Raw genomic sequence first — 24,436 nt, 5'->3', positions numbered from 1 at the left:
GCTGGCAAAAACATAACGCAAATCAAAGATGAACTGGGGACATCAGTTATAGAATCACTGGCCCAGCCCCAATGTCTGTGTTCACTCATCACCTGGGAGTTAGGGATGAAACGTATTGAAATGCAAATGAACACTGAGCCAGAGTCGGAGGAGAGGCAAGGGAAAAGGAACAGAGTCTCCTGTTGTCCAGGACGGGGAAAGGCAAACGCATGTTGTGGATGGACTGCGTGTCAGACATGGGCTAGACTCTTCCAAAGCACGTGATCCAGTTGATTTATCCCGACCTTCTGAGTGAGGATGAGGATTGTCAGCCAGTTTAGGCCTGCCCAGGTAGCTGGTTCCAGGTGAGGATGGGAGCCCAGGCTTCCTGGCATTGCTGTTAGATGTCCTGGCCACTCTGGAGAGAGAAGAGGAGGTCAGACTGGCTCCAGGAGGCCCCTCTGCCATCCCGTTCATCTCCTCCAGAGTGAGCAGAGGCGTTTCCCAGTTGCTGTGCCAGGCCCCTGTTGACTCCAGCAGGGATGGCACTGTGCCCAAGAGGCCACAGAAGAGACCCAGAAACAGTGAATGAGACACAGGGTTGATTGGAAGAAGTTACATGCAGGGACAGTCTGGTGGCAGTGGGCTGGACAGGAGAGCTGCTCCCATTTGTAAGAAGCCTGCAGTTTATGTAGCTTTTTCCCTCCGCACCCTCCCCTAGCAACCTCCACCCAGCCCAGAACAGAGGAACTCTACCCCTGCAGGGCCTGCATTCCAAGGGATGGGCCGGGGCCTGTTCCTCATGGGTAAGGGCTGAGTCTTGGGGTTGGCCACTCCCGGATTCCTTAGCTGGGAATTCGGAAGGCACATTCTTCTTAGGCCATGGGATCACTCTCAGGGCGTGCTTCAGTGACGGCTGTCACGTGCCCCTGCCATACACCAGGGAGGGAAGCTCTTGCCGCCTGCTTAAAACCCTTCTCTAACTCCCCAGCCCTAAGGAATGAAGTCAGAGCTCTGTCCCCTCCCCCAGCATCAGCCTAGCCTGCTGGTGACACTGGCCTTGGCACCATGGGGGGCCGGCACCCTGAAGCCAGCCCCACTGTGTGCTCAGCGCCTCTGGCTGCAGGGCCTGTGTTCGGTTGTTCCCTCCTCCTGGAATGGCCTCTGGCTTCCTCTGGCTGCCGAAACCCCCACAACCCTCAGATGCTGGCCTGATGCCAGTCAGTGGGGGAAGAAACCAGAGGCCCATCCAGAACTTCCACTGGGGGAATTGAACACAGGAGGCACTGGAAGGGCTGGAGCAGCACGCAAGGAAGGCAGGTCCACCAGGAGTGACTGCACACACAGCAGCTGCCACCCCAGGCTGCAGGGCCCAGGTGGCCCCGGCACAGTCACAGCTCCTGACCCCTGGGCCCCTGCCTGTCCTGCTGGATCTGTCCCGGCTCTCCTGTGTCAGATGACACATAGGACCCTGCCTGCTCTTGGCCTCTGGAGTGTGGCAGCTGCCTATGGCGCCCATCATGGTCATGGGCAGCTACACACCCAGCACCACCACCTCGGAGAGCACCCCTGCTCGCTGAGCTCCAGTGGAGGGAGAAAAGGAAGATCTTTTCCCACCCATCTCAAGGTTCATGGCTGAGGCCTCCATTGCAAAAGACAGGAGCCAGACAGAAGCACAACAAATTAATGTAATTTACGTCTCCTGTGACATGGGAGTGTTCGAAATGAAGACCCAAAGAGACAGGACGTTCGTGCTTTATGCTTAGGTTTGATGGCCAGGGGCTGGTCCTGGAGAAGTGCAATGGGAGGGAAAGGGGTGTGATCAGATGAGGGGCAGCGGGGAAGGGAGTGGGGCTTAGCAAAGCTGTGTGTCCAGTGTCTTCTCAGCCTCCTGGTGCGGCATTCCTTCCCTGGGCCTCGAGCAGGACACCTGTCACATGAGGGTCTTCCGGGAGAGGGTGGGAGGAGGTCGGGGGATGCCCTTCCTCGGTTTAGGGGCTGTTTCAGGGAAGAAAGGGGAGGGAACGGAGAACAGGCTTCCTGCTTCTGCTGTTTTCTCAGTTTCCAAGATGCCACATTTGGGGTAGCATTTCCAGCACCCATAGCCAGTTTCTCCTATGGAGAATGGAGCTATGAAGTCCCACCCCCCTGGCATGGTGGGGCTTGGTGTGGCCAAGAGGAGCGTCCTGATAGAGATGTCCTCGCCACCCCACACGCCGCTATGCCGGAGAGCTGGCTTCCCTCCTGCCAGAGCAGATCTTGGCTCCCTCCAGGACTGTCTCTTCCATGAAGGAGGGGGAGGCCCTTTCCCAAGGGCCATCATGGAAAGGGGAGAAGCTCTGGGCCTTGCCCGTGGCCCTGGCAACTTCACCTGGCATTTCCAAAACTCATAGCTTGATCAAGGTCCTGCCTCACATGAGATCCCCAGGCCAGAGCCCTGGCTGTGAACCTGAGGACCAGCTGGCCCCTTCCCTTCTCCCCAGGCCTGGGGCACTGACCCGAGGACCCCCTGGCTCCATACACTCCTCCCAGGCCTGGGACACTGACCCGAGGACGCCCCTGTCCCTGCTCACTCCTCTCAGGTCTAGGAGTAGGCTCCCTGAGTATCCCTGGCCCTGTCCACTCCTCCCAGGTCTAGGGCACAGACCTGAGTACCCCTGGCCCCATTCACTCCTCCCAGGTTCCAGGGCACAGATCCAAGGACCTTCTCACCCTCTTTGCTCTGCTCACCCTCAGAGGACCTGTCGAGCTGCCTGCACAGGCCTCTCTCAAGCCCTGTCCTCCTCTCCATCCTCCTGCCGCCCCCAGCTGGGCCCAGGCCTGGCCTCCTCCGGGCTCCCTGCCTCCACCCACGGCCTCGCGTGTGGGCTCTCTGAAACACTGTCTGACCACGGAGCCCCTGAGCGCCTCATCTTATCCAGTCTTGGCCGGTGGTTTTGGGCAGGGCCAGCTGTGTCATTTGCGGGGTGCAGTGCAAAGTGAAAAATGTTGACCATCAGGTAAAGTGCTTTTCCTTTCTTCTGTGCTCTCTCTCTGGGCCTGTCACCATATTCTTTATGAGCCATTTAATATTGTGCTCCCCGGCTCACAGGGACACCCTACCAGGCCCCCAGGGCTGGCCTCAAGACAGTGCTCAGGGCGCCCACCCCTGCCCCTTCCTGGGCCCAGGCCTGGCCCTGGCACTCACCAGGGACAAGGACCGTGGTGGTCACTGTGTGGAGATAGGACGATGGGCACAGGCAGCTGAGAACCCATCCCGAGGCCACAGGGCTGGAGAGGAAGCCCAGGCCATCAGCACTACACACGCTCTCTTGACCCCTCAGCCCTCACTTCCAAACCTCCAGTTAAAGACACAATTATTAAGAAGTTCAAGTCGGCGGCTGCAGAGAATTAAGCCCCAGGAGTGGGGCCCTTCTGAGCAAGGTCCCTGGGCTGTGGCACTGGTCACACGCTGTGAGGNATTCTTTATGAGCCATTTAATATTGTGCTCCCCGGCTCACAGGGACACCCTACCAGGCCCCCAGGGCTGGCCTCAAGACAGTGCTCAGGGCGCCCACCCCTGCCCCTTCCTGGGCCCAGGCCTGGCCCTGGCACTCACCAGGGACAAGGACCGTGGTGGTCACTGTGTGGAGATAGGACGATGGGCACAGGCAGCTGAGAACCCATCCCGAGGCCACAGGGCTGGAGAGGAAGCCCAGGCCATCAGCACTACACACGCTCTCTTGACCCCTCAGCCCTCACTTCCAAACCTCCAGTTAAAGACACAATTATTAAGAAGTTCAAGTCGGCGGCTGCAGAGAATTAAGCCCCAGGAGTGGGGCCCTTCTGAGCAAGGTCCCTGGGCTGTGGCACTGGTCACACGCTGTGAGGGCGGCCCTGGTGTCAGGCCCCAGCCCACCTGCACCTGCACTGACCCCTGCAGCAGATGCCACACCCCTGCCCGGGGCCACTGCTGTGTCCTGTTCTGCCGTCCATTCACTGCTCCAGCCCTGGTGACACGTGGCTCCTTCCTCTCAAACGCCCTTCCTCGCATCCTCACACAGGATTATAAAGTCCCTCCCAGCTTCGAGGCTCAGACGCACCTCCTCTGTGAGATCCCTCTGGATTTCATCCTGGAGAGCCTCATCTCCCGGGTCCTGCCAGCTGGACTGGGGACAGGAATGGTTCCTCCTGGAGGCAGTGGGGTTTGGTCTGTACCCCAACATGAGCACAGCGCCTCCACGTGTCCGCTGGACAAGGCCGACTTCTCCTGGGGGATCCACTGTGTCAGGGACATCTCCGTCTCTCAGAAGCAGCTTATTCCTGACGTCCTGACCAAGTTTTTGTTTCTCCTTTTTTTGCCCTAAAGCTCTACGTGTCATCTGACTTGGGGAAAAAGTGGACACTTCTGCAAGAGCGAGTGACCAAAGACCACGTGTTCTGGTGAGAGCACTGCCCCACCTTGAACCCGTGGGGCCCGCAGCTCCGGTGAGAGCACTTACCCCGAACCCGTGGGGCCCGCAGCTCCATTGAGACCACTGCCCCACCCCGAACCTGTGGGGCCTGCAGCTCCAGTGAGAGCACTTCCCTACCCCAAACCTGTGGGGCCCGCAGCTCCGGTGAGAGCACTTCCCCCAAATCCTTGGGAGCCCCACAGGGGCCTGCAGCTCCCTTTCCTCCTCTGGACCCTCCCCAGCCCAGGACTGGGTCCCCGCCGTCCACTGCCTCTGTCTGCAGCCCCATACCCTCCTCCTCCCAGGGGACCCCCCCAGTCGTTCTTCCTGCTCTGCAGTGGGTGGTATCAGAAATGGTAGTGTCCAGGGGTTGGTGTCCCTCAGGCCACGTTCTTGCTCATGAACCAGCTATGTGGCCCTGTGCCACTGCTGTTCCCTCCCCGGGCCTCACAGCCTCCCCAGTGGAGAGAGGTGCTGATGTACACATGTTCCCGGCCCACCACTCTATGCTCCCCACCCAACCCCAGGCCCCAACTCAGCCCCTGACTAACAGACCCCGTGGGTGCTGCCCCGGCCTGCCCCGGCCCTGCTCTCCTGTTTATCCACGCCTGGGCTCCCCTCCCATTGCTCAACCTGTCACCCTTCCTGGCGCCTGCTGGTGCCAATGAGCAGGATAAGTTTGGGGTCGTGCCCCAGACAAGCCCCCACCCCAGGGAGCCAGACCAGAGAAAGAAGACCCCCATCCCAGGCGAAGAGCCACTGGGACCTCTGAGTTCAGACGGTGGGTACTGGCCTCTCGAGGGCATCCTCAGGGGAGCCTCTCAGTGTGCCACCTGGGCAGCACCCCAGCCTCACGGCACGGGGGGCACTCGGCTTTCCTTGAGAAATGTCTGTGGAATGTGTCCATGAGGGCTGCAGAAAAGGAGGGCTTGCCTGAGGTCGCAGGCGGCAGCGCGGGGCCAGGAGCCAGTGCAGCTGCTCAGAGCTCAAGCTTGCGCCTCTCCTGCTGGGGCCACGGCCCGTCCTTCTGGTCACACTGCCTTTCCAGACGCACACTACTCCTTCAGGTGCTGATTCCACGGCATCCCTCTTTCTTGTGTGTGTACACACACACACACACACACAGTGCTAGCCTTTCTCTTATCCCACGTGTGGAACAGACCCCTGCACAGGCTCCTGCACAGGCCACAGCCCAGTCTCTCCAACAGAAAAACACATGGAAAGGGCTTCCTACCTGTCCCAAGGGCACAGGGCTGGAGAGGGAACCCGGGCTATCAGCCCTATATATGCTCTCTTGCCCCCTCAGCCTTCCCTTCCAAAGCTCCAATTAAAGACAAAATTATTAAGAAGTTCAAGTTGCTGGCTGCAGAGTGGGCAAGGGCCGTTTGTAATGTCACGCAGACCGTGGCAGGAGACTGGCGTCCTGGCCACCCCACAGGCTGAAAGAAGGCTTTTTCCTCTGGAATGCCGACTGCTGGTGTTCACACCATTGGCTCATGGGGAGAGGTGACGGCTGTCTGTCTGCGGGCTCCCCACAGGAGGGCCCGGTTCTTCCCCTGGAAACCAGAGCACCGCCATCCATCACTGGCCTTGTCATTGCTGTCAACCGTCAGGAGCCAGAGCTGCCCTGCGGTGGGACGCCTGGGCCTAAGCACTCGCAGAGGTGGGGAGCAGAGCCAGGAGGTGGGACATTGGAGCCAGGTCGCTCTGGGGAATTGGCAGAGCTCTGTTCACTCCCAGGCCAGGCCGGGTTCATGGACAGCACTCCAGCCAGAGAAAGTAACCGACCCACAGCGCCTGGAGGGAAACTGGCGATAATTCAAACATGTTATTATCTCAGGCAAATCAAATTGTTTCCTCCCCCAAGTTTCCCTGCTGTTATTCGAGGGAATCACAGCAGACACTGGCCACTACGGCCCCGGGATCTCTCCTGGAGCGTGGTGACAATGGTGGGGATGCCCCCCTCCCCTTGTAAGCACTGAATAATGCTGTTTTGGACAGCATTTCCAAGGAGCTCTTTGTCCTTGAACTGACAGCGGGAACTGCCAAAGCCCCGTGTTCTGTCTGAGCTGCCTCATTAACGTTTTGCGAGGCTATACAGCAAGCTCATTAGAGGGGCCTGCAAGCGGGAGGGAGCAGCTCCAGGTGCCCTGATACCTGCTGCCTTCTGAGTAGGGCCTCGGGCGCCTGCTCCCCCCCACCCAACCCGCCCTCAGTCTCTCCACACCCCAGAATAGAATCATAACAGCAGCTGCCCCGCAGCCACCCTGCTTTGAATACTGAGTGTCCCCTGGGCAGCGCATGGAGGCTCCGAATGCACTGTTCCATGGCATCCCCACAGCAGCCCGTGAGGGTCCCCTCATGTCACAGGGAAGAGCTGAGGCTCGGGCATGCATCTAGGTCTCATGTCACAGCGGGGAAGTGAGGTTCGGATAGGCTCGAGCCCACATTCTAGGTCCTGCTGCCCCCACGCTGCAGCCCTGAGCCTCGGTCCACCTCTGCCTGTGGCCCTTACCCACTCTACTGGGTGGTCTGGCCGCCTGGGCTTCACCAGGTGTTCCTGCATCTGCCTCCTTGCTCAGCCCCACGCTCACCCAGGGGAAGCCTCAGCTTTCCTCTCTGTTAGCTCCAGGGCCTGGTGTAGGGCACGGGGGTGGCAGGGCCTCTGTCCATAGAAGGAAGAGATGGAGGTCTCCCCACTACAGCCGTGGTTATCACACCTTTCAGGGCTTAACAGAACTATTTGCACTGGAGCTGCCCTCAGCACAAATGGGGTGAAAGTCAGTTCCCACCTCCCCCAAAACACTCACTGTCTGAGGACTGCCTGCCCCAGGCCATCTCACAGGCCTGCCATTTCTAAACAGTGGAGACCTTGACAAGCAAGAAGGCCTGTGTGTCAGGCTTGTCATTTCCTGCGGGGAGTGGGGCTCTATCTGAGATGTTATAAGTGCAGAGTCTAAGAGAGTCTTCAAAACCCATGACTGAAGGGCCTGGAGCAGGGACCAGGCCTCAGGCCACCTGTACACCAGTGTCTAGCCCAGGGCCTTCGCCAGTACACTGAGAAATGGCTGTGGGAAGTGCTCAGAGCAAAGACTAAAGGAACAAACATGGTAAATGAATGAATTTATAGGGTGACTGAGGAAATGAATGAGTAAATGACTGAATCATTTACTCATTATGTAAATGAGTCATTTACATAAAAGTGATGAGTTAGTGAGGTAATGATGAATGAGTGAATGAGTAACAACTGAGTGAGTAAATGAATGAGTAAATAACTGAGTGTGAGTGAGGGAATGAATGAGTGACTGAGTGATGAGTTAGTGAAGTAATAAATGAGTGAGTGAATAAATGAGTGAGTAGGTGAGAGAATGAATGAATGAGTGAATGAGTAAATAAACAAGTAAATAGCTGAGTGTGTGACTGAGAGAATGAAAGAGTGACTGAATGAGTGAGTGAGTGACTGAATGAGTGAGTGAATGAATGAGTGAGTGAATGAGTGGGTGGGTGCATGAGTGAGTCACTGAATGAGTAAGTAAGTGAATGAGTGACTGAGTGAGTGAGTAATTAGTGAATGAGTGACTGAGTGAGTCTGTGATTCAGTGAATGAGTGAGTGGCTGAGTGAGTAAGTCTGTGACTGGGTGAGTGAATGAGTGACTGGGTGAGTGAGTCTGTGACTGAGTGAGTGACTGAATGAGTGAGTGACTCAGTGAGTGATTGAGTGAGTGGGTGAGTGAATGAGTGACTGAGTGAGTGGGTGAGTGACTGAGTGAGTGAATGAGTGAGTGGGTGAGTGAGTGCATCTGTGACTGAGTAGTTAAACGAATGAGTGAGTCTGTGACTGAGTAAGTGAATGTGACTGAGTGAATGAGTGAGTCTGTGATTGAGTGAATGAGTGAGTGGGTGAGTGATTGAATGAGTGAGTGAGTGACTGAGTGAGTCTGTGACTGAGTGACTGAGTGACTGACTGAGTGAATGAGTGAGCGGGTGAGTGAGTGAGTCTATGATTGGGTGAGTGAGTGAATGACTGAGTGAATGAGTGAGTGGGTGAGTGAGTGAATGAGTGAGTGGGTGAGTGAATGAGTCTATGACTGAGTGAATGAGTGAGTCTGTGATTGAGCAAATGAGTGACTGAGTGAGTGAGTGACTGAGTGAATGAGTGAGTGAATGAGTGAGTGGTTAAATGAATGAGTGAGTCTGTGACTGAGTAAGTGAATGAGTGAGTGAGTGAGTAAGTGAGTGAGTGGGTGAGTGAGTGAGTCTGTGACTGAGTGGTTAATGAATGAGTGAGTCTGTGACTGAGTAAGTGAATGAGTGACTGAGTGAGTGAGTGAGTGAATGAGTGAGTCTGTGATTGAGTGAGTGAATGAGTGAGTGAGTGAATGAATGAGTGAGTGAGTGAATGAGTGAGTGGGTGACTGAGCGAGTCTGTGATTGAGTGACTGAGTGAGTGACTGAGTGAATGAGTGAGCAGGTGAGTGAGTGAGTCTATGATTGGGTGAGTGAATGACTGATAGAGTGAGCGGGTGAGTGAGTGAGTCTGTGATTGGGTGAGTGGGTGAGTGAATGAGTGAGGGCAGAGGGAGCCTGTGCCCGCAGGTGTCATTGCCCTGCTTCACAGATGATGGATGATGAAGCTAAAATTCCATATTGCTGGTGGAGGGTCTACTGCTGAAGGGAACAATGCCTGTCTGTATTCAGGAGAGAGCAATGTCAGGCCTGCGACCTCCTTTCCAAGGAGGTTACAAACGGTCTATTCACAAAAACCGAAATCAACACTCCACCTTGAAAGGGAGAGCTCTTTACCTAGGGTCAGAATGACTGATGCTGGTGCCCCTGTGTTTGAAATCTCAAGAGACTACGAGGGAGTCCTAGCTGGCTCCCGCCACATGGCACATCTGTGGGGTCCGTACCATTCAAACCCATTTATGGACATCTCCTGTCCACCTGGGGCCACTTGGGTGGACCTGGTCCCTGGAGAATGTGAAGCAAATGGGGATCCTGGTGCCAGGCAGGTTGGGAGGAAGTTTGGGAAGCAAATGGGGCCAAATCTGGGTGGGAAACTGTCAGTGATGGGGAGAGGCCACGGGGGGACTGGGCGCTCTGCCTGAGACATCTCCATGACTTGCAAGTCGGTTATGGGGGTGCTCCTGCCCCCAGCGCTGAGTGGCCACTGACACCAAGAAGTGACTTCCTCATCTTGAGACTCAGTTTACTCTTGGGCAAAGGTTCCATGAGAGGAACTGGTGTGGTAAATGGATAAGCGACTTTAACCGTCATATTAGTTGGAATGTGTGTGATAACAAACATGCCCAGCCGCCAAATCCAGGAGATCCCAGGGAGTCTTGCTTCGCAGAAGGCTAAAGCAGGTGGAAGTTTTTAGTGTGAAGAAAGTGGCAGGTAGATGACAGTTCAGTGGGCACATGGAGATGGTGAAATCTCGGAGATGGGATGTGATGCTTGGTTTGAGAAACCTTGGACAAGATCCTCACTAAGGTTCCTTTCATTAAAAAAAAAAAAAAAAAAAAAAAAATCTGCACTCCCTTCCCGGGAGCCAGGCATATGCTGGATGTGACACCAAAATTGGACCCCATCCCTGCCTTCCCTGGGGGACCAGCCTGTGGAGCTGTGACCGTGGGACATGTCTTCTGTCCCTTCTCAGGCCTCATTCCAGGTGCTTCATAGGCTTGGCCCCTCACAGAACCCGTGTGAGCCAGGTGGTGAATGGATGGCTGGATGTCCCTCAAAGGCGAGGCTTTCAGACTTGCCAACCCTGAGCAGCAGCCTTGGCCCTGTCATTGCTGGCTCTTCAGCATTGAGAGGACAAGTACTGTATAAATTCAAGGCAGAATTGCTGCCAGAGTAATTACTAGAAAAGCCAGGGGAGAGTGTCCAAGAGGGCAAGTGAGGTTTTCCACCTCCAGGCAGCCCCATGCAGGTGGACAGTCTGTGACAGCACAGGGGAGAGCCTTGGACAAAGGGGCCAGGGCAGGTGTAGACTCCAGCTGAGACTCTGCACTGAGGGTGGGGCAACTGGACTCCTCCTCCCCACCACTATCCCTTCACTGCATTATTTCATGCACGATGCTGTGTAAAGCCAGGAAGCAACCTGTGTGATGAAAAGATGTTGCTTTGGGAGTGGCAGCACCTGGGTAGTGGATCTTGCTCTGCTAGCTGTATAAGCTTTGATCTGTTTTCACCTGTCTGGGCCTTGGTTTCCTCATCTGTAAAATGGGTATCACCAAACCATTTGGGATCATTCAAGGTAAGTGAGATAAGGCAACTACAGCACCTAGGACATTCCCTGTACCTGAGCACCTGCCACTAAATGGAGCTACTAAATGAGTTCAAGTGACATGCTGTGTGCAGCACAGACTCAGGACCTGGCTTTTGCCTCTAAAGACAGAAGCTTTCTCCCTCCCCTCCCACCCAGTTAAAGACTTCACCCAGCAGGGCAGTAAATGGGGAGAGGAGTCGGGCAGGGATGGGGTATGGGTGGATTGAGGGTGGAGTAGGAGAACCACAGCCCCAGCCTGAGTGTCCTGACCCAGGAGTTCACAGGGCAACCGCAGTGTCTCCTTTATCTCTGTCCCCAGGGCCTGCAGCGGGCCTTGTACACAGTAGGTTTGTCCCACCGGGCTCTTAGAGATGTCTGTGGAACTCAGCCACTTGGCAAAACTCCCACATTTCCATCACAGCTTCTCTGAAGCTGGGACCACCCCCCAAAGGAGGCAGAGTCCCATAACAGATGGGACATCTGGACTCGTGGCATTAGGAGAAGGCCTTAGTTGTGAGCAGGGCAATGTGTGGGGTCTGAGGAGAGCATGCATTTTGGGATCAAGCAGACCTGGGCAGGAGCCTGGGCCTGCCCTGGTCTGAGCCACGTTGCCTCAGGCAAGTCAGAGGCCCGTCCTGGCCCTAGTGGGGTCACCTATGAATGAGATGAAGGCACCTGCCTCACAACGCATGGTCCAGGCCCGTGTGTGGTGACAGCCTGGTGCAAACTGTCGAGTGACGGGGTAGGGAGTGCGTTCCTCTCGCTGGAGCCTTTGCCCCCTCATGAAAGGATTCAGGCCAGTCCCTGGAGGCAGCACTAGGGGAGAGCCAATGGCTGAGAGAGGAATCTTCCCAAGGGCACACTTGACCAGGTCATGGGAAGCAGGAGACGGAGCAAGAGCTCAGGTGAGCCTGGCTTGAATCCCAGGTCAGCCCTTACCACTGTATGGCTCTGGGAGAGTCATTTTGCTTCTCTGAGCCATAATTTCCATATTTCTAAAATTAGGATAGGATGGGAGTCCCAGGCCTACCTGCCTCCTGCAGTCATTTTAGATGATCAAAATAAAGCAAAACAAACAAAAATGAAAAAGCAATGTGAAAGTCTCTTATGAAGGAGAAAGTCTTTTACAAACACTTCCATGACAGGAAGGAACCCAACCCCTCAGCTCATGCGAGGAAGACGCAGAGACTCCAAGCATCCCAGGAGCAGGTGGGGTCCTGGGGAGGTGATGCCCTCCGGACCCAAAGAGCAAGTGTGGCTTCAGAACCAGGGAGGCCACATGGCGTCATGGGGTGTGGGGAGCTGCTGGGGGATGGGCACAGTGACTCCATTCCCGACCCCAGTCTCGGCTCTTCTTTTCCAGGGCTGTGTCTGGGGTGGACGCTGACCCTGACTTGGTCCACATGGAAGCCCAGGACCTCGGTGGAGGTAAGCCGGGCAGTGCACGGGCACCAGGTATCCCTGAGTCACCTCGCGCCCGACACAGCTCGGCAGCGCCTGCGTTCAGTCGCTCGTCCCCAGTGGCTGGCCCTACACAGCCGGCCTCACTGCGTCTCGATGTGGCATGATTTTATATGTGCTTGTTTTCCAGCTGGGGATGAATTGAAGTCAAGGAGCTCCACTCCAGTGGAAAAGTCTATTAAGAGGGCGATTTGTTCTGGCTCCAAGCATTGAGTGTTTCCCACTCACTCAGCCCCCGACCCCCAGCACATGCGAAGTATGGAGGTCGGGGGCAGGGGTGGGGGTCAGGCCTGCCCACCTGGACCCAGCCAACTTCCTGCCCAGGACCGTGCATGCTGTGTGACAGGAGGGTGCTCTGAGGAGGGCAGAGCAGCTGAGTCCCCGCAGAGACATCCTCTGTGCAGGATCACCTGAGCCAGGATGTGTCACCATTAGGACAGAAATGCAGGCGTCAGCTCTCAGCCCTGCTGCTGGCCAACCTCAGGGCCTGAGGCCAGTCACCCCAGTCTCCTGGCCTGTGAAATGGATAGTGATATGAAATAAGTGAATGCAGAGTTCTCAACACGGGGTCATCACGGCCAAGCTTTCAGGGGCAGGGTCAGCTGCTGGGCGTGGTCCCCATGGCTAAGCTTTCAGGGGCAGGGTCAGTTGCTAGGCATGGCCCTCACCCCTCCCCACCCCCACCCTGCCACACTCAGGCAGGCGGGGCCAGTACTATTACTGTTCTGCGTTGATCACCAGGACAACACAGCTCAGAGGCAGTCCAGGTTTGCCTGGGGTCACAAGGTCCTGGCTGGTGCACCTCTCTCCACCCCTACTGGGAATGCTTCTCCCTTTTGGAATTTCTTACCTTTGACCTCACACACCCTGCCAGCCACCTCTGCTGGGCTCCATCATCCCAGCTCTGCACACTCTCCAGGGTCTGGAGCTCCTCGAGTACCAGTTGGGGCCACTGATCACCTGTGTCCCCAGTAAGGCTGCTGAATGAATAAGCCAGATGCCAGGGTTGCCCCTGAGTAGCCCACTGTGCAAAATGTTGCAAAATAACATGTGCTACAGAGAGAAAGACTCACTGCCCGCATCACACCACGTTGTCAGAGTTAGCTATCTGCCCTTTCCAGAGCTTCAGCTGGCCCTGGATCATGAGCACCCACTGTTCACAGCTCTTTTCAACTCCATGTTCACCAATTTCATCTCGGTGGCTCCTGCATGCCCATGTGGGAGTGTGTATACCACAGAAATTGGCAAGCGCTATCATCAGGGCTACTATACCCAGCACACAACCCGTCAGCCTGAGAGGTGGCCCTAGTTTGTTGTGTTGGCTCTAGGCCTGGAACACTGAGAGCCTGACCATGGTGGGATGGATGAATGAGTGAGTGAGTGAGGGAATGAATGAAAGAATAGGTGAGTGAGTGAGTGAAGGGATGAGCGAGTGAGTGAATAGGTGAGTGAGTGAGGAATGATTGAGTGAATGAGTGATTGAATGAGTGGTTGAATAAGTGAGTAATTGAAAGAGTGAGTGAATGAGTGAGTGAGTGAGTAGGTGAATGAGTGAGTGAGTGGGTGAATGAGTGAGCTAGTGAATGAGTGAGTGAGTGAGTGAATGGGTTAGTAAATGAGTGAAGGAGTGATTGAATGAGTGAATGAATGAGTGAATGAGTGAGTGAATGAGTGATCGAGTGAGTGAGTGAGTGAATGAGTGAGTGAGCAAGAGAGTGAGTGAGCGAGTGAATGAGTGAGTGAGCGGGTGAATGAGTGAGTGAGTTAGCGGGTGAATGAGTGAATGAGTGAGTAGATTGTCAACTGAGCATGTCCCTGAGCTAGTCATTTCGCTGCATCTCCAGCTGTAGGAAGTTCAGTGTTGAGCGCAGGGCACACCAGGCAGTTTCAAGGGAACATGGGCGTGGCTCAGGAGGGCTTGGCAGTGGCCTGGTGCTGCTGCCCATGTACCCTCTGTGTACACTGCCTTCCGCCTCCTTGGAACAGCCCGAACAGGTAGGCCTACCCCATTGTTTAGTGTAGAAACCTGAGGCTGAGCTTAGGGGTAGGCCTTTCTGGTTCCTAAACCCCTTTCCTTAACCATTCTCCATGCTGCTGGATCACCCAGGGCCAGAGGCAGCAGGAGGAGGAAGAAGTAGAGGAGGAGCGGGAGGAAGACGGAGAGGAGGAGGAGGAGGTGCCCTTCCCTTGGTCCCTTTGGATAAATCTTGCTCCTGGCTCACAAGCTGGAACGCAGAGCTTCCTGAGGCCTCCAGGCTCCAGCTCCTCCATATAAATTTGCCCTGGGAAAACAGAAGGACTTAAAATCAGCAGCTCCCTGGCAAAGCATGCATTCAGTATCGCTCAACCATAAACATTTGGAAAAGGGTAGAAGCACTTGCTTAAAATTTTGGGGAAAAGAACCCTTGAGCCCCACCCGCCCTCACCCCGGCTTAGGTGTGAGAGACCAGGAGGGTGTAGGGGCCGTGCATGTCTGGGCATGGTGAGGTGCCCACCGTCAGCTGTGCTGACCCCTCCTGCAGGGGACGGCAGGGTCCAGAGTAGCATGAACACCTTCCTGAGGGTTGAAGGAGCTCGTGTCAGAGTGCAAGTGGCCCACAGTCCAGGATGACACCCTCGGCCGAAGGTGTCATCGCCATGGCCTTTAGAATTCAACCCATGAAGCCGCACCACAGTGGTGCTGGAGGAGGATGGAGCCCAGCACGTCTCGGGCTGTCTCTGGCTCCGGCTGGAGTCTGACTGCCTGGGCCGGCGCCTCTCTCCTGTAGGTTTTCGGTACATCACCTGCCCGATCCACAACTGCTCCGAGAAGCTGCTGGTAGCCCCGTTCGCAGGCCCCATTGACCACGGGTCTCTGACCGTGCAGGACGATTACATTTTCTTTAAGGTAAGGTTGCTTCCGGGGCTTTGGGAAATTGGCAATAGGCGATGTGGCGGATGAGCCGCCTGTGGCCAAAATGGAATCGCTCAGAAAAGAGGCAATAAAACGGGTATTTCACTTTCGAGTGCTACTTTGCAGGTCACGGCTTCTGACCGTAGCTGTGGCTACAGGCATCCGCAGAAGCCCCCGCAAACCCAGCACTGGGGCTCAGGGACACAGAGGCTCCACCTCCCTTCTGGCCACCATGAACCTCCCAGCCACTCGGGGTCCCCAAACCTAAGCCCATTTAGCCCCATTTGGCTTTATCGGTGACTTTGGAACTGACCAGGACTGCTTCTGGTCCCGGCTATTGGCCGCCAGGCACCGGCTGTCCACAGCCCTGTGACCAGGACCCTGCTGCCTGTGCCCTCAGGTCACAAGTGGGCACACCCTCAGCAGCCATGTGGTCCCAGCTAATTCAGAAACTCTAGCACACAACCAATCCATCCAGCTTTTCTTCACCTTCATGGATGCGGAACTCAGCATCCCTGAAACAGCCTAGCCCTCTGCTGAGTAGCCCCAGTCACTGGCCTGTTTCTTCTGGCCCTGAGACAGAGTCTGCTTTATCGGACCCCCATCCACTGGGTCCGTTCTGCCCTCTGGGATCCTGTAAAACAAGTCCAAAGTTTCCCCAAAAAAAGCCCCTTGAGGGCAGCTGCTGGGTGCCCTCTCCCCAGAAGGCCCTCCGTGCTCCCCAGCCGCCTCCTTGCCCTGTCTCAGCCACACTTGATCACCCCAGCTCCCCACTCTACACTCTGTGCCAAGGGCCACCATGGAGTTAGGTGCCAGGGCAGGCATGGGCATCCCAGCCCCCACCGTTAAAGCAGGCCAGACAAGAGGCTTCTGCCGCCACCAGCACTGACCTTCAGCCCTGCCCAGTCTCCACTACTCTCTGCTGAGCCCAGCCCCTGGCTTTTGATCCTCAGTCTGTGCGTTTGCTTGCACTGTTCCCTGTGCTGTGCCTCGCTTCTCCGCGGGCTGATTCCTGCTCCTTCTCGAAGACTCAATCATGCACTTCCTCCTCCAGAAAGTGTTCTGCCTCCACTTCAGGCTCACTGGTGCCTCCTCTGAGGACCCCCAGCCCTGTGCCTTCCTCCGTCACAGCCCAGGCCCCACTGTGTCATTCCATACCCTTTACTCCTTTTGTCTCTACACCTGACTCAGGCAAACTGAGGCTGGGTTCTAGGTCTGAACCCACCACCTGCTTTCCCAGCGCCTAGCATTACATTTCTGCGGATGTTCACTAAATACTACAGCAAAGACAGTGTCAGCTCTCTGGGCAACCATCTCCCATGTTGAGTGGTTTCTAAACATTAGACCGGCTGGCCTGTCAAAGCCCTGCAGCCTAAGACCCCCGGAGCTCACCTATGGAGGAGCAGGCTGGGTTATCACTCTGTGCAGCAAGGGGGAACACATGCCCTGGGGAACCTGAGCGTCTCCGAGGGGTTACAAGGGCCTGATGGTCAGGTGTGGGCTGCAGGAGGTGATTTGTGGGGGCTGCAAGGAAGCCGGGCGTGACTCTGGATTGGGGGATGTGAGGACATGAGGTCCTGCTAGGATCGGGCATCTCAATCTTTTCTAGAGGGAGGGGAGACTCGGGGGGGCGGGAGCCTCAGGGGAGGCAGGAGCCGGGCTGTGAAGCAGCAGCCCTCGCTCATCTCAGCCAGGGTGGGTGTCTGGGCATCTTGGAGGTTTGAACGATATCCACGTCTGGTCTGTGTTCGGACCCGATCGCTGGGTGGTCTCAGGCGGTCTCATTCTGGACAAGGTCACAGTGAGCTTGTCTGGTGTTGGTGCTCGCGACATTGTTTGTGAGGGGCAGGAGAAGGGGGGGCCACTGGCTCCATCCAGTTTCCATCCTGGTTTCCATCTTTCTCAACAACTGCAGAGGAAAGCTCTCCCTGCCCCAGCCCAGGCCTCCCCTGCCCTCTCCCTTCCTCCCTCCTCCCACCCTGCTTCTCAGAGGATCCGGGAGCCTGTGCTGGGATTCGAGAAACCTCAGCCCTTCCAGCCCCACTTCACCACAAACAAGGTGGCGGTGCTGGTGGCTCAGGAGGCTGCACCTCCGGTTCCGTAGCAGTGAGGATCCGTGGCCTCTGTGATCAGAAATCTGCCACAGTCCTGTCCTGAAGGGGCCTTTCTGTCTCTGGGAACAGACGTCCATGGCCACAGTTAATGGGGTTGATTGTTATGGGATCAAATGAGCTGCCCGGGAAAAGCACTCAGGATGGTGCCGGCTTTGTTTGTCATGCCTCGAAGTTCAGTGGTCCCCTTTGGTGATGAGCTCATCTTTGGCCTGTCTCCTTCTCCATCGGAACTTTTTCCACCTTGTTCCATAAGTTGGATGCAGAGAAACAAGGCAAAGAGAGAGCATGGGGAAAGAAGTTAGTTCTGACCGAAGGAAGCAGAGGACGACTTCCCAGAGGAGGGGTGTTGATGTGGGCCTTTGAAGGATGAATAGGAGTCTGCTCATTTCAAGCAGAACAGGTATAAGCAAAGTAAAAGGGCATTTTCACTTGCTGAATATAATATGTAGTTTTCCATTCATGAGACTCTGGCTGGAGAGGGAATCAAGCTTCTCAAAGCTGTGTTTCTTCCCCCGGTTAGGTAACATCAGCAAACCGGACAAAATACTATGTCTCTTATCGCCGCAATGAATTTGTCCTGATGAAGCTGCCGAAGTATGCATTGCCAAAGGTAAGGTGCTCCCCACTCTGCCTGGCCCTGTGGCCAGGCCGCAAGCCTATCCTGACTCGTGGGGCAGCAGGACTCACACACAGGTGCTTGGCGGTTCCAGGTCGAGATGAACAAGAACAGCGTGGCCTCGCTTCCTCCAGCCACTCGACCCTCACACACTCCATTCCAGCCCACCCAGCCCTTCCAGACTCAGCTGTGCCCAGCTTCATCCTAGGCCTCTGCCAGCTTCTTCCCTCTGCCTGGTTCATCTTTCCCCAGAACTCTTGCACGTGTGGTATTTCAGGAGAAATATTGCTTGCTAATGGCCCTCCAGGCGAGCCCAGGCCTCTATCTTCTGGTCCCATCCCACTCTTCTCCTTGCTGGTGCCCAGGGTACCAGGGACCCCTCCATCCAGTGTCCATCTCCCGCTCTCCTCTGACATTGCGGGGGTGGAGATGATCTCTGCTGTACTCACCTCTGCATTCCAGCCACCTAGTATGGTGCCTGGCACACAGTTGGTGCTCAGTTAATGCTATTGCCTTTCCCTTGCTTTGGAAGGCAAAGAAGGGGGACCAGGGGAGCTGGGGACTGCCCAAATCTGCCCCTGCCCCTGCCCCTGCCCCTGCCTTGGGGCCTCTCTCCCTGCTGTTAATATATTATTCCCACCTAACAGAGGAGGTGATGGAAGTTCAGAGAGGCAGTAACCTGTCTGAGATCACACAGCTAGTTAGAAACAAAGGCAGATCTCAAACTGAGGTCCGGGTGAGCCAGCCCAGCCTCATGCCACACCTCCCTCCTGAGGATATTGGGATGACACCTTCTGAAGATCTCTGTCCCACATGCATAGTTGAGAAGCAGATGAACCTTCCCTTCCTCCACATTTATTTACTGAGCACCAAATATAAACCAGAATGTGTGCTAGGAGGCCATGCTGTGAATCAGAAGCCCCAGGCTCCTGCTCCCGTGGGCTTTGCAGACAGGGAACAGGCAGGAGATCCAGTAGACAGACAAATGCATAAAATAATTGCAGGTTGTGGTTTGTGCTAAGAAGGGAACAAGAGGGAGAGACAGAGAGTGATGGAGGGCATGTGTATGAGTGTGTATGTGCGTGTGTGTGCGTGTATGCTCACGTGTTTGTGTGTGGGTGTGCTCATATGTGTGACTGATTTAGGCCAGGCAGCTATGGAGGCCCCTCTGGGGCTGGGAGTGGGAGGGACTCTTTATCCGAAGCTCCAAAGCAGCTCTGAGGAGAGCAAGGGAGAAAGTCATTTGGGAGGAGGGCAGAGTAGGAGCCAAGACCTTGGGGTAGAGAGTGAGAGTGGAGTGGGAGGGGCCAGTGGCTCTGGGCCCTCCAAGCCCAGGCTGTGGCTATTGTAAAGTGCTTGGCCACGGGAGCTTCTGCGCTGGGCACCCTCAGACCTCTCCTGAGCCAGAAATGGGAAAAGTCTAGGAGGGCTTTTAAAAACTTCTCTTTAAAAAACAAGAAAAAAAAAAATAAAAGGAAAATAAAGAAAAGGAAAAAAGGAGTGAGCTTAATAGACTGAACGCCAAGCTTGGCTGAGTATGTAAATTAAAAGCTAATGGTTTCATTTCAGGCAAAGGCACTAGGTGTCTGTCCCTCTGGAATAAGGGACCTTTTCAGCATCTGAGAAGCCTTCCCTCGATCTTGGGGGGCTACAGCATTAGAAGCTCCTGTGTCCTGGGCTCTTTGTCCTGGTGTTGGGGAGAGGAAAGTGCACAGCCCAGAATTAGCCCCATACAGGGACCCTCTCTGCTCCCCTCTAGCATTGGAGACTGGGGTGGTTGGGCCAGGAGTCAGCCTGCTGCCAAGGGTGCTCTCAGGAGCCTATGGCTATAAGTCATGACCTCTGTGACCTTGAGCGATGGCTCCCTGAACCTCTGCTCCCTAGACCTACAGATGTGATGTCAGTGAGATCTGCAGGAAGCATCGGGTCGTGTCTCCCGCTGTGGACCCTTAACAGTGTGCATTTTACCCTGATTTTCTTCTTCCTCTATTTCTACGGAAATTGGAGATCATTGAAAAGAATCAAGAGGCTCTCACAGCAGTGACAGACACACACCCAGCCTCATGTCATTAAGTTTCAAGGGACGACCAGGGACTTATCCAGGGCAAGTGACATGTGCTGTGACTGTCAATGTCCTTCCTCAGGGGTCCATACACAAGACCCAGTGACCAGCAGTTGAAGATGATGGTCACTTCCTCATCAAGAAGTGGGCAAGCTGGGCTGCTGTCAGGAGAACGGGGCCCCCAGAGCCCTCCGGGGTCTTCAAGACCACATCTCATGTAGCTGAGACCTTTGCCCAGCCAGCCAGCCTGCTTCCTCTCCACCCAGGTCAGGACAGCAGCCCGCCCAGTGTTTCCCATCAACAATTTGTAGAAGTGGCTAATTGAATTTCCTCATCAGATGTTGTTGTTTTATGGTGAATTTGTAACTTGCCTATTTCCTCTTCCCACAGACTCAACCCCCTCTTTTTTTTCTTTTTATATTTTTAATTGCTTAATTAGCAGTATGAAAATCATAGGCGACATTGGAGCAGGGGGCTCACCTGCGAACCTCTCACCCCATCCACCCGATGTCTCCCCCGCCAATTCTTGGTCTCCCCACATTCCTCAGCCATATGCAACAGGGCTTTTATGTAGCTGAATTACAAGCAGTCCTGGGTCTCCAGCCTGCTTTCACAGGACACTATAGACTGTGAAAGTCTCACATGAGACTGTTTCTTGAATGATGTGTGTTATCTACTTTAAATGACTGTGAGCTTTCTGTTGAGGAGACTGTACTTCGTTGAGCTAAGCCAGACTCTTGTTGCTTGGAGATTTCGGTTGTTTCCATTTTTTTATAATTATAAACAGTGCTGCAATGAATCTATGTGTGCCCACAGGTACTTCTTTTTAATTTTCTCAAGTTAAAGTCTAAGAAGAACTTCAGAACAAAGGATATAAATATTTGTGTAGCTTAGTTGCTTGGGCAAGCTGGGCTGCTGTCACCAACAAAGTTGGAACAGATCAGCTTCCACATAGCTTTGCCATTGTTTTCTATTTTCCTTCTATGTTAAAGGGTATAAATGATACCCTCCTGCTGTTTTAATTTACCTATCTGTGAAAACTGTAAAGGGTGGGCCATTTTTATATTTGTCAATATCCTTTGCTTATTTATTTTTCATCATTTTAAAAAAAAATTCAGTTTCCCTAACAGAGGTAAACAATAGGCCAAAGCTATAAACAGACAAAAGAGAAGAAAAATCCAAATAACTATCAATTATATAAAGGCATTCATAACAGTGGGTAAAAGCAAATTTAAAGTGAAATATTCCTGTATTTGCCATAAATGTATTTAAAGTAAAATAAAATTTCTAAACCATATGAATAAAGAAAGAAGGGCCATTAGGTAAGAAGGCAGAGCAGGACGCCCCAGGAATCCATCTTCCCACCTAGACGGCAATGGCACTGGCGGAACCCATCCAGTGTAACTACTTTGGAATTCTTAAGTGTATTTTAGAGCCTGCATTTTCCAGGGCAAGGCATGGATGGCATATCAAAGTCAACTTGGATAATGTCAGCTCTTAGCCTGGTAGAGGTTTCCCATCCCCCACTGCAGCCTCATGGCAGGCAAATGTGCACGTATCCCTAGAGCAGCAGGCACAGAGCTTGAAGGAGCTGGAGGGCGCAGGGGTGCTATAAGGACCTTGTCTTCCAAATACGGAGGATCTGTGCTCTGACTACTGACTGCTTCTGATGACAGACGTGCAGATACCCAGACAGGCAGCCACTGTTGCAACCACCATGAGTTGAAACAGCTTCCAGGAGATTTAAAGGGTCACAGCCTGTTTTACTCTCTTTTATTTTTCCCCCTTTTCCCTTTTGGGAGCCAGACATTAAAAAGCAACTGTATATATGGGAGAATTTAGAAAATCACCATGCATGCCCAGGGAAAAGCAGAGGCTCAGAAAAGGCCTAGGAAGATGTTAAGCTTACATGTACGGCTGATCCTTGGTAAAGAGATAGCCTACAACCATCAAAAATAAGAACAAAACATGGCAAGCTCTATGGAAAGGGGACAAGCTAATTTCCGGAGTTACCATATTATTGTCCAATCTAATTGGACATTAGACTCAACTGTCCAGTTTTTGACATAAAAAAGTTATGAGACATACAAAGAAACAGGAAAGTATGATTCATTCAAAGGAAAAAAAATAAACAGAAACCTTCCCTGAGAAAGACCAGATGGCAGATCTACTAGACAAAGACTTTAATATGAGTGTCTTACAGAGGCTCAAAGAACTGAAGGGAAAATAGAGAAAACACGAAAATGATGTATGGACAAAATGGAAATAGCAATAAAGAGATAGAAAAAATAAAAAGGAACCAAAAAAAAAATTCTGGAGCTAAAAAGAATAATTGGAAAGAATACTAGAGAGATTTGAAAACAGAACTGAAAGGCAGAAGAAAGAATCTGAGAACTTAAAGATAAGAAAATTAAAAGTATCAAGCTGAGGAGCAGAAAGAATAAGGATTGAAAGTGAACACAGTCTATGGGAGCTTTTGGACATCATCAAGCAGACCAACATATGATTGTGGGAGTCCCAGAAGGAACAGAAGAGAGATAAAGGCAGAGAGACTACTTGAAGAAATAATGGCCCAAAACTCCCCCATCAACTTATACTGATGAAAAACATGAATATAAATATCTAAAAATTCAAACTCTACGAAGGATAAACACAAAGAGATCCACACCAAGACACATAACCAAATTGTCAAAAGACAGAAACCTTTTTTTTTTTTTTTTTTTTTGAGACAGAATCTCCCTCTGTTGCCCAGGGTGGAGTTCAGTGGTACAATCTCAGCTCACTGCAACCTCCACCTTCTGGGTTCAAGCAATTATCCTGCCTCAGCCTCCTGAGTAACTGGGATTACAGGTGTCTGCTGTCACACCCAGCTAATTTTATATTTTTAATAGAGATAGGGTTTCACCATATTGGCTAGGCTGGTCTAGAACTCCTGACCTCAAGTGATCTACCTGCCTTGGTCTCTCAGAGTGCTGGGATTACAGCTGTGATCCACCATGCCTGGCCAAAAATTGAAACTCTTAAGAGAGAATCTCAAAAGTAGCAAGAGAAAAATGACTTGTTACATATGAGCAATAATCAATATGATTGTCAACACATGTCTCATCAGGAACCCCAGAGTTCAGCAGGCGGTGAGCTGATACATTCAAAGTGCTGAAAGAATCTGATGAAGGTGTTGGTTCATTAGACTGTTTCATGAACTTTATACAAACATCTATGGAGAAATTTCCCATCATGTCTATTAAAAATGTTTTTAAACTTTTCCAAAATTACTTATTTAAAATGCATTCACTACAACTAATGGAAGAATACATCTATTTACCTTATAATTCAACATAATAGACAATACTATGTACATAATAAACAATACTATGTATATGCCTAGATACCCTTTCTACCTGCTTGCCTCTCCAGTCCTCCCTTCCCTGACCATCTCATTTCCTCATTCCTCAAGGAGGTATTGTTGAAAGTCCTGGATACCCCTCATATCCATTCTGCCCCTTCATCTTAGTTCAACAAACCACAGACTTTGGCTAGTACATTGCTTTCCAGCTAAAAGACTGCATTTCCCAGCTTCCTTTGCAACTATTTTTGCAACTACACGTGGTCAATGCTTCTAAAATCTAGCCAGTGAGATGCTAGTGGAATTGTCCTGTGTGGCTTCTTAGAGCTCTCTAATAAAGAGAGTTTTTTCCTGTTTCTGTTACTCACAAGCAAACCTAATTCTACCTAATAACGAATATTGGCAAGGTTGGTGTTTCCTTCCGCATATTTCTCCAGGTCATACAAATATGTACAATCATATATACTGGATGTCTATTTGAATGTGTCTCACATCCTTCGTTTAAAAATATCAAAATGTCTCTACTTCTGTCTTTTCTCAAAGAAGACAGTAAATGCAATAGGAAGCAAAAATGGCCTGTTATTTATAAATCTCTAATCAGCAAATATTTTAAAAAGACCGTTCTCAATATTGGCAGATGTAAAACAAAATAAGTGCTCTCTACTCCTGCTGGTGGGGAAGGAACTAATGTAAACTTTCAGGATAGCAATTTAACAACAGGTAACAAGAGCTTTCGAAATGTTGCCATGTGGCAATTTCCCTTCTTAGGAGTTTATGTCAAGGAAATAACCAGAGAGCCAGAGATCTGTGTCTAGAAACGTTCATGACCATCTCCCAGTTATGTTGAGAATGCTGATGGTTTCCCAGTAGGGAAGCAACTCAGTGGAATATGGCCCATCCACAAAATGGAATATCATGCAGTCATTAAAAGTACTATTTGGGCCAGGCGCGGTGGCTCAAGCCTGTAATCCCAGCACTCTGGGAGGCCGAGACAGGCGGATCATGAAGTCAGGAGATCGGGACCATCCTGGCTAACACGGTGAAACCCCGTCTCTACTAAAAAATACAAAAAAACTAGCCGGGCGACGTGGTGGGTGCCTGTAGTCCCAGCTACTCGGGAGGCTGAGGCAGGAGAATGGGGTAAACCCGGGAGGCGGAGCTGGCAGTGAGCCGAGATCCGGCCACTGCACTCCAGTCTGGGTGACAGAATGAGACTCCGTCTCAAAAAAAAAACAAAAAAACAAAAAAAAAGGTGCTGTT

At 52.8% G+C, this 24,436-nt stretch overlaps 1 protein-coding gene across 2 annotated transcripts in view; it reads left to right on the top strand.

Annotated features, from left to right (window-relative positions):
* The window catches only part of SORCS2 (sortilin related VPS10 domain containing receptor 2), a 579,194-nt gene that overhangs the window by 486,057 nt on the left and 68,701 nt on the right, over nt 1–24,436 (top strand). For both annotated transcript variants that reach the window (XM_017853405.1, XM_017853404.1), the window contains exons 5-8: nt 4,328–4,401; nt 12,051–12,115; nt 14,917–15,035; nt 17,676–17,765. In XM_017853405.1, coding sequence (XP_017708894.1) covers nt 4,328–4,401; nt 12,051–12,115; nt 14,917–15,035; nt 17,676–17,765 — 348 coding nt within the window. The remainder of the gene's footprint in view (nt 1–4,327; nt 4,402–12,050; nt 12,116–14,916; nt 15,036–17,675; nt 17,766–24,436) is intronic.

Source organism: Rhinopithecus bieti, unplaced genomic scaffold, assembly GCF_001698545.2.
Source record: "Rhinopithecus bieti isolate Rb0 unplaced genomic scaffold, ASM169854v2 scaffold_35903, whole genome shotgun sequence".
Lineage (NCBI taxonomy): Eukaryota > Metazoa > Chordata > Mammalia > Primates > Cercopithecidae > Rhinopithecus > Rhinopithecus bieti.
Note: the sequence above shows the minus strand (reverse complement) of the source record. Positions and strands in the feature narration are given on the sequence as shown.